At 42.7% G+C, this 10,195-nt stretch overlaps 1 protein-coding gene across 1 annotated transcript; it reads right to left on the bottom strand.

Annotated features, from left to right (window-relative positions):
• Nucleotides 1–689: 689 nt before the first annotated feature.
• On the bottom strand, nt 690–9,852 carry LOC128444991 (fibulin-7-like). Its single transcript, XM_053427726.1, has 7 exons — nt 9,787–9,852; nt 4,587–4,746; nt 3,852–4,058; nt 3,466–3,807; nt 3,254–3,391; nt 3,047–3,182; nt 690–1,050 (listed from the first exon to the last, which is right to left on the bottom strand). The coding sequence occupies exons 1-7, from the start codon at nt 9,850–9,852 to the stop codon at nt 690–692; spliced, it is 1,410 nt and encodes a 469-aa protein (XP_053283701.1).
• Nucleotides 9,853–10,195: the final 343 nt, after the last annotated feature.

Raw genomic sequence — 10,195 nt, 5'->3', positions numbered from 1 at the left:
CATGAGTCTGCATAACATAAGAACTTAACCCCACACAATTATAAGATTACAAGAGCATAAGATACTGAAGTTGTAGTTAAGGAAATATATTCTATAACATGTTTCCGTACCATAGTGCCAAGATTACATGAACATGTAAGAACTCTTCTGTCGATCCCATCCTCGACCAGTGGAACAATTTACGAACTGGTTTTATTGAGGTCATGTAAGAGAAATCTGGAAATCCTCACATTACTCACCAGTGAATTCCTCCAAATTTTGGCTAAAGATTAAAATATAAATTCTATATTGATAATTTAATATGTAAGATTAAACAACTGATAATTTTAGCTCTGCCAACAATGTCCCTCTTTCTGTTTTCCAACCAAACAAATCTGTCTGTGTGAGTTTGCTGCCTGGACGTCTTTAGTTGTAATCGCATCATCTGATCAAACAGAGACACTGATGCACCTTTAGTGTAAACTGCTGTTGCACTGTGGGGACTGGCTCTCGCCCTGTCAGTCTCACTTGGATCACCATAGGCCCTTTCACTGCTCTCGCTCAACATTTCAATAAAGGCCAAAAATATCAATCAAAAAGAAAGAGAAAGAAAACAATCTGGTCTGAAGAGTTCAACAGATACAGTAAATCACCTGCAAAGGGGACGAAAACACTCAGTGGTTTGACACCCCCACCCATCTATGTTCCACTTAGAACTCGTACGGAGAAACAAACAGCGTGACCTTTGTGAGGTAGCGGCCCAGCAGGGCGTTGCGCTCCAGCTCGCTCATCTCCACCTCAGCCTCCAAAGTGGCAGGACCCTTTATTGGCGTCACCAGGAGGAGGGTGCCTGTCTGTCGGCCTGAGCGCTGCACGCTGAAGTGGCCCCGTCCACGGCCGCCTGCCAGGCCGAAACGCAGAGTGTCGCCCAGCACGCGTGCCGCCGAAACCCGGAAGAGGACCCGAGGGGCGGATATGTTGGACCCCACAGAGAGGAAATGGAAAGAGATTGAGTTTGGCGCCTGAGTGCAAGCCTTGTCTCCCAGCATGCATGGGTTCCTCTCACAGCGCCTGGAGACCGTGAAACATTAAGAAAGGTTGTTAACAGAGGAATAAAACAATCAAAGCTTTATTGACATAAAAATATCTGTCAGTGACAATGGTAGTGTAGCTGGAGCAGCGACAATTACACTCAGAAAATTAATACACAATAAAATTAATACACATAATAATAATACTAGCATGCCAAACATTTACTGGTTTTAGCTTCGCAAATATGAGAATTACATTCATGACCGAAATATACCATAGTAATTCAGCTGCCGGAATAAATCAAAACTCAGACGACTATATTTAGTTACCATCCACGACCATAAAAATGCTTTACGCCTCTCGACCAATCATTTGATCACCTGACTGGAGCCTGAAGGCGCAGCAGGGCGTCTGCAGAGCACCAAACTTCAGTCTGACTTGCCTCTCGGTTACTGCTCGAGGAGGGAAGCTAAATGATGGGTGTAGAAAGGAGGTGGCCGACAACGATGTGAAAGTATTGTTTTTTGAATTTCTCTCCATCTCTGCCCCTGTCATAAATTAGATCTGTGTCTTTGAGATGACAGGTTTATGGATTTCTATCTCTCCTCTGCCTGTTTGCATTCTTCTCTAGTTGCTTTGTTTGCAGTTTCATTGTTACAGTTTATTTTAAGGTATTTGGGCTGTCAGAGGCTTACATGTTGTCGACCACTGTCTCCAGGGTCAGGGGACGACTCTTGTCGACTTAGCGAAAGCTTAAATTCTTGTTTCTGTGTAATTAACAGTGACTTGACATTAGACAGTTTACTGAAGGTAAATGGTCTGTGTTTATACAGAGTTTTTCTAGTCTTGATGACCACTCAAAGCGCTTTACATTACAGTTTATTGCCATTCATCCATTTAACACACACTCATACATGGCATCAGATCAGCATGCTTCGTATGACCGCAGACGTTCATGATATTTAAGGAGTGCTGTGAAACCCACCACAGGAGCATACTGGGTTATCTATAATATTTTAGGGTTGACCTTACTATGTAAAGCACCTTGAGAGACTTTACGTTGTGATTTGGCACTACTCAAATAAAACTGAATTGAACTGAAATTAATTTCTTTGTTTAGATGTCTTGTGAATCCGTTTCGATGAGATGTCTTGTTTGTAAATCTGAAATGCTTAATGTTGCACCGACACTGAACCCCATATTGCCACGGAAGTGCAGCATACAGGCACTGTAAGAATGTGTGTGTAGATGGCTGAATGAGAATTGTAATGTTAGGTGTATTTATTATATACAAGAGTGAGGCTGACTGCCAAATATAACATCAATCATCAGAGTAGGAGCTCTACGGAAACTGAGCCAAAAATGTGATAGTGGACGAGATCTGTGTTCTTGGAGTCCTGGTTACTGAAAGCTATATTTCAGCCTTTTTACTGGATAAAACCAGTATCGCTTATTTACCATAGTTGTAGACAGTTCAAAATACAGGAAGTTTCCATCCAGGACTTTGGGGCAACATTAGCCATTTTCAACTCTGGAGAATGTCCACAGAATTGGATTCAGACTCTCTCTGGAGTTTGCCTTTCACATATGATGAAGACAACAGGAGGTTCTTCATTAAGACGCGTTCACAACAACACAGGTATGTACAGAACGTTCAGGTGAGGGGTGGTGCAGCAGGCTGAAGCAGGACGTAACGTATAGATTCCACTGCAGAAATCAGGTGTTTTTGTTCAGTTCAGTTCGACACTGGTGTTGGTCCTTTTTCTGCCTCCACTCTGAAATTTGTGTCTCATATAAAGCGCCTCCGGCAAATGACAGGATGATACACAATGATTGGTTTAAGAAATTAACAAAACCCAAAGGTTTTTTTGAGCTTTCACTTGTTCTGTGATACAGTACGTAGTGCATCATTATTGGAACAGACCTTCCTGTCACCTCTGTGGGTGTTGGTAAAGGCCAGAGAGAAATGAAGAGCTCAGGTGAAGTAAAGATGATTTGATCCCAGAAAGTGTGCGTCAGAATGACATGATCTTACATTGGTGACGTCTTGATGTACGTGGCATTTTTCATGTGAGGACACTCCACCGTCACGCATTGGAACCCCCCGTATGTGTTCACACATAACTGGTTCCCTGTGCAGTTGTGAATGTGGTTTTCACACTCGTCGATGTCTGGACAAAGAAGAGCAGAGATTACAACCACAACTAACTAATAACTGATAAGATCACCGGTGAACACTGACCTCTGCAGCTACGGCCATCAGCGGCGAGGTCATATCCTGCTGGACAGAAGCAGTGGAAGCTGCCAGGAGTGTTCACACACTGATGGACGCAGAGCCGGCCGGGCTGACCGAGAGGAAACAGACGACACTCGTCGATGTCTGGAACATGGGACACAGGGCCGTTGGTGGTAGTTAAGAACAAATTGGTTATTTATATGAAGAGTATTTATCACCTGTGCAGATGTTGTTGTCGCGGCCTGATATGGTGAAACCCACATCACAGGTGCAGCGGGTGGAGCCCAGGAAGTGGGTACAGTGAGACGGTCGGATAGAAGAGGAGGGAGAGGAAGATGTGGGTGATGAGGAGGAGAGAATAGAGGCTAGAATTGCTGAGTGGGAAGAAGAGGTGGACGAGGACCCTGACAGAGCAGCAGAGACAGGGAGGGATGACGAGGATGACGAGGTAGATGAGGAGGAGGAGGAGGAGGAGGAGGAGGGAGCAGCAGGAGAGAAAGAGGCCAGGGAGTTAGCGGTGCTGTTGAAACCTAAGAAGAAAAAGAGAAAGATGACTTTAGAGAATCAAATTATAAAAAATAGCTAAACTGCACCCATGAAACCAGAGGGAGTTGTTCATTTAGCTGATCGCTTGACTCACTTCTGCACTTTGGCTGTTGGCCGCTCCACTTCAGAGACTCCAGACAAACCCGGGTCCTCGGGCCGATCAGCTCATAGCCGGGTTTGCACATAAAGTGAACCTCGTGTCCAACGCCAAACACCCTGCCCAGTCTGCGGCCGTGAGAGGGGGGCTCTGGTTTTGGGCAGGATACTGGACCAGATAGAGACATTTTGATTTACATCCTGATTATTGTCAGTTTGGTGCAGAAATAAAGTGGGTCGTCCACTAATCCGGAGGTCAATCAATCAATAAATACAATTTTATTTGTTTCGCTAATATTCACAAATCACAGATTGTCTCAGCCTCTGCCCTCAACCCTCATCATGAGGGGGATATAAAACATAGAAACGTCAGAGAGCCAGGATAAGGTCTTGATCCCAGTTTCCCCAATTCTGTGTGCTGAGGTGTCCTTGGGTGAGATATTGACCCTAAATAACCCCTGGCAGTGTGTGAGTGATGTATGATAGAGAAAGTGCTGTACACAGATGCCCTGTATGAATGAGACTGTAAATGGAAAGACCATTTATATCATGTATATATATAAAGACCAATGCGACATCAACTTCCTCCTCCTCATGGGTCACTGAAATGGCCTGAGATGAAGTTATTATCTGCACCTCCCCCTACCAGGTAATCCCCAAGACAAACCTAGTCACAGAGTGTCACCGTATTTCTCACCATTCCTGGTGGTCTTAAAGATGGCGATGGTGCTGTTGTGCAGGGCGCTAATCTTTTTCCTGAGGGAGCGGAGGCCCTGCTGGTACGACGCCTCATGGACTGCCAGCATCTTCTCCACCTGTTGCAGCGAGGTCAGCAGGTTGTGAGTGGACGCACACTCCTGTGGGATGAAGACAAGATGACTGATTCTCTGATGATGCATCAACTGGTTCTATTAGGTTGAGAGAACTGTGAATCATAACACCAACAGCTGAAATTGGTTGTTTGATCCACCATCAATATAACAGCTTTAAAAGATAAGTAATCATCAAACGAACATGCAATAAAGAAAAAAGTCTGAACTACAACAACACAAGTGTGTAGCTACATCGTGTTATTAAAGGGACTCACACTGTCGACATGTATTTCTCCACTACTCCAGCAGAGGAAAAAGACGATGACACCAGTCTGTCTCCAGTTTCAGGTGTGAGCTCCAAACATAGAGGTGAGGTTTTCAAACGCACACTAACACCCGGGTGAAAACTGGCCCTGAGCCCGCCGCTGACCTCACACTACACAACACAACCAGAGGTGTCAAAAGTATTCCCATTCATTACTCAAGTAGAAGTATAGATACTAGGTTTTAAAAATACTTCTGTAGAAGTTGAAGTATCAACTCAAGCTTTTTACTTAAGTAAAAGTATAAAAGTACTGGTTTCAAAACTACTTAAAGTATAAAAGTAAAAGTAATGTAAGGGGAATTTTTGTATGTAAATACATTAAAGTACCATATGTGTACTACTGAGCATTTACATGCGTTTCATGGAGCGGAAGACATAATAACTAGTTGCCAATAAGTAATGTAATAGTGCAAAAAGTCAAACTTCAATGTAATCTTATCAATAACCTTTATTGAAAGAGACCTTGAGACCTTTGTGCTAAACCTGTATGTACAACAACACTACAGATAGGCTTTGTTCAGCCGCAAAAGCAGCAGGTTCTCAAAGTTATTTGAGCCTATGCATGCTCTACCTGAACTGAAGATGAGCCCTGCAACACTCAACAGTCTTTCACAGGCTGCTGAGGTCCTGCCCTTTGTACACACCGCCCGTCGCTACTACCGATTGAATGGTTTAGTGAGGTCCTCTGATCGGCCCCGCCGGAGTCGGTAACGGCCCTGGCGGAGCGCCGAGAAGAAGATCAAACTTGACTATCTAGAGGAAGTAAAAGTCGTAACAAGGTTTCTGTAGGTGAACCTGCGGAAGGATCATTACCGGTAGGGGAGAGCGGGGTAATGTGGGACATCGGGTAATGTGAGACACCCCCTGTATCTAAGTAACGGAACACATTTGTGGTCATGTGAACATTATGTTTTCAAGCCCCTCCCATTCCCCCCTTGCCATGAAGGAGAAGTTAATGCTGGTGCTGTGGAAAGTATGTTTTTTCACAAAAATGTGTTTTTTGCATGTAAAAGTAAATTTTCTTGCTTTGAACTTAATCAACTGTTGTGTCAAAACAAATAGATTCAGGTAGAAAAACTTATATCATACATGTTGGTGAACTTCCAACATATAAAACCATGTGATTGATGCTAGCTGAAGATTAGCCTGAATTGCTAAGAGATGTTTTTTCTAAAACGGTGGCTTCGGGGTAAAGTGGGATAAATGTTGTGAGACAGTGTCTCACTTTACCCCACCATGAAGCACAAGTTAAGTTTAGTTTTAAACATATTCTAGTGTTATATTAAATTATATATGTTTTATTTTTAATGTCATAAACATTGTAGAAAAGCCATCATGACAAGAAACTATACACCAGGAAGACAACCTGGGGCCAAACACCCCTCGCAGAGATGGAGAGTGTAGCCGCTGAGGTCATGCAAGGAAAGAAGTCCTTAAGAAAAGCTGGAAGGGATAGAAATATTGATAAGACAACCCTCAAAAGATTCATAAAGAAAAAAGAGAAGGGGAAAGTAAAATCAGTAGCCTGGGGTGCAGTAGCTGAGGCAAAGAGAATATTCACAGATTAGATGGAGGAGGAGCTTCCAAACACTTGAAACAACTAGCTGACCAGTTCCATGGCTTTGCTCCAGTTAAGTGCCGTGAACTGGGATTTGAATACGCAGAGAAAAACAATATCCCTGTCCCTGCCAATTGGACAGAGAAACAATGTGCCGGTAAGCTAGGGTTAGCAAGAGATCACATGAATCATAATAATCATAAATTTGCTTAATTGACCAATCCCCATGATTCTGTTACTAGTCCGATATTAGTTTTTGAATGTGTGGTTGTCAATCTAGCTGTCAGGATTTTAACTATTACAACATGTGTTGTTATGGTAGTTTTAAAATGGAAAAAGTAAGTGTCTCACTTTACCCCGTAGCCAGGGTAAAGTGAGACACAAGACCACTTTTTTAAAACAATCATATTTTCACTGCCCTTTGTCCTGAAGACATTCTGATCATTTCCATTGCTAGAAAACATCCTGAATTAATGGGAAATGTTAAATTTTTCTGATATATGATTTCAGCTCGCCTAGAGGGGAGCAAATGTAAAAAATGTCCCACATTACCCCGCTCTCCCATACAGCCGGATTCGACTGCATGGCACCCAAAACCCCCCCACAGGTGCTTAGGGTCTCGCGGTGCACCCCAGTGCACCTTTTTCTGTCTCCTCCACTTCGTCTCAGCACTGTCCACGACCGTGCGGTGCCTCCTTCTCCGCTTTTCCACCCACCTCCGTGCGCCTTTGCCGGGCTGCTCCGATGGCCGACGGACTTGTCAGCCGAGGCGGGAGGATGACGGATGCTGCGAGGACGGTGCCGCACGCCGCAGCCCTGGCTTTGCTCTCCTCCTTTTCGGAACCCTCCAGTACAGTTGTGTGGCGGCCTCGGCCTGGCCGTCATCCCGCGCATGCGGCGGGCACCCAGCTCAATGTCTCACAAAAAAAATGTTTTTTTTGTGTGTGTGTTTTTGAACAATGACAAACCCGAATGAAAACAAGCCAAAATGAAATAAGAGTAACGAGGCTATTTTTTAAAATGTAAGGAGTAGAAAGTACAGATATTTGCGTGAAAATGTAAGGATTAGAAGTAAAAAGTCGTCTGAAAAATAAATACTCCAGTAAAGTATAGATACCAAAAATGTCTACTTAAGTAAGGTAACAAAGTATTTGTACTTCGTTACTTGACACCTCTGAACACAACACACTGCTGCCATCAACACAACATAATGCAATGCAACACACCACTACACACTGCTATCATTAAAGCAATGCAACACACACACTGCTGCTATCAACACGACATAACGCAACACACCCACTGCGGCCAACAACACAACACAATACACTACTGCCATCAACACGACACAACACACCACTGCCATTAACACGACACAACACACTACTTCCATCAACACGACACAACACACTACTGCCATCAACATGACACAACACACGATTGACATCAACACAACACACTACTTCCATCAACACAACACAACACACTTCTTCCATCAACACGACACACACACTACTGCCATCAACACGACACAACACACTACTGTGATGAACACAATACATCACACTACTGCCATCAACACGACACAACACACTACTGCCATCAACACAATACATCCCACTACTGCCATCAACAAACACAACACACTACTGCCATCAGCACAACACAACACACTACTGCCATTAACACAACACAACACCGCCAACAAGACAGCGCAACACAACATGAGGCGGCAGCCACATAATGAACGTGTGGTGTGTGGGTTGACACAGTGATGGATATAATGAGGGTGAACTTGAGTTCAGTGAGTTCAGGACATTAAAAAGTTTTTTTGAAACAAATAAAAAGCAGACTGATAAAGGTCAAATAAACGTTTATTAAAGGACATTGAAACAAGCAGAAGCATGAACCTAATTGGAGCAATCACAATCAACAGTCAACACACAGACACACACAGGACATCAAAACAGAGCAGGAACTCTCACTCACATTCACTTCTGTTCAAACTAATTCCAGGTTCATTTAAGAATGATCTGTTTTCACGTTTGCATTCAAAAATCTGAAACTTCTTCCAACTTAAAAAACGAAATTAATTTCACACCCTACTACCTCCCAGGAGTCTGTCAGCGAAATACTTACATTTGTGTATCCTCAATTATTAACGGTGTGCAGCACCAAACACTTTATGTCTCCTTGTTCCCCCTGTTCCTTTTCTGTCTAAAGCATATTTTAGTATTTTGTCAATCATTTCCTTATTATTATTTATCATTTTTAAACCAGCTCGGACTGATTTAATCTTTATCAAGTTTCATTTTCAGAAAATCATTGGATTCAACTGTTTTGTCCCTTTGATAATTTGTATATCAGACATAAATGACATATATAACATATACAGCATATATCAGCTACTACAATACAGACTCATGTGATGTGTCATTTCATTTTTCAGTCTATAGAGTCAAAATCTTTACTAATAAGAGATTTACATCCTTATAGACCTTAAGACTCTTAAAAAAGGTTGCAATTAAAAAGACATTTGCTTTTAAACATTTGAACTCAATTTTATAGAGTATGTATTTTCTCTTGATTTAAAAGTCCAGTCTACTCTAAAATAGTTTTCTTGTGAAGACGAGACAATAACAGTATTACACCATGTCAGTAACAACAGTATTACCCATTCAAAATCGATTGGATGATCAAGTCCCCAAAAACGAAACTCTGTTTATTATCCCTCTTGCCATATGATAAATTGTTTTAATTGACTTTATTAAATTAAATGTAAAAATATTTGGACACATTCATGTTAAGAATTTAATGAATAAAAACTACACTTCCAGCAAACAGCACTGGTGTGGTAAACATTAATATTCAGAGTTGCTCAGTCATGTCGTTCCCATGCTTCTGGGCTTTTGACCCATTACAAGAAGAAAAAAGTTTACCTGGACCCCATCACATGTTACAAGCATCTTGTGGACACAACTAAACCTTCAACAGAACATGATACATAAAGCGTGGTATAATTAAAAGGATTATTAGAGGTGTGATTAGCAGAAAGTGTCCAGTATTCCACAAAAACAACAAACATATACAAATAACGTAACGAGGAGCAGCCACTGCTGTTAGAAACGTCTGCACACTGAGGACATGATTATCCAGCCTCAGTAGAGACACCAACAAATTATCTCATGTCACCTGTACTAACCTGAGCAGAGGAGGAGCACACGTGATGAAGACTCAGAAGCAACATAACGAGCCCAGCGGCCTTCATCCTGATGAACCCTCAGCAGCACGGAACAGGACAAGCAGGAGATCGGCTTTGTGTCTTCAGCTCCTCCACCGCTGCTCCAAACCTAAATCATCTCCTCTCTCTTGCTCTGTTTCTTTTTGAGGGCACTTGCCAAATTTCCCTCACTGACAAACACCCTCCTCCACCTCCTCTATGTCAGGTATTGTGGAGGCTGGAGGAGGAGGAGGAGGAGGAGGAGGAGGAGGAGGAGTGCGCCTCCCACATCTGAAACACACTTTCACTAATTTTAAGCTATGAGCATTACCCCAAAAATATACTGGTTAATTATAAGGAGAGTCAGCTGGCAGTGGCGTCTTTTAATCAT

The sequence above is a fragment of the Pleuronectes platessa genome, chromosome 7, assembly GCF_947347685.1.
Source record: "Pleuronectes platessa chromosome 7, fPlePla1.1, whole genome shotgun sequence".
NCBI classification, from domain to species: domain Eukaryota; kingdom Metazoa; phylum Chordata; class Actinopteri; order Pleuronectiformes; family Pleuronectidae; genus Pleuronectes; species Pleuronectes platessa.
This window is presented reverse-complemented; position numbering and strand designations above follow the sequence as displayed.

Coding starts and splice junctions, on each gene's coding strand:
- LOC128444991 (XM_053427726.1), bottom strand. CDS start 9,852: ATGAAGGCCGCTGGGCTCGTTATGTTGCTTCTGAGTCTTCATCACGTG. Junction 4,059..4,586: donor CTTTAAGACCACCAGGAATG/GTGAGAAATACG, acceptor TATCTGGTCCAG/TATCCTGCCCAAAACCAGAG. Junction 3,183..3,253: donor TGATGGCCGTAGCTGCAGAG/GTCAGTGTTCAC, acceptor TTCTTTGTCCAG/ACATCGACGAGTGTGAAAAC.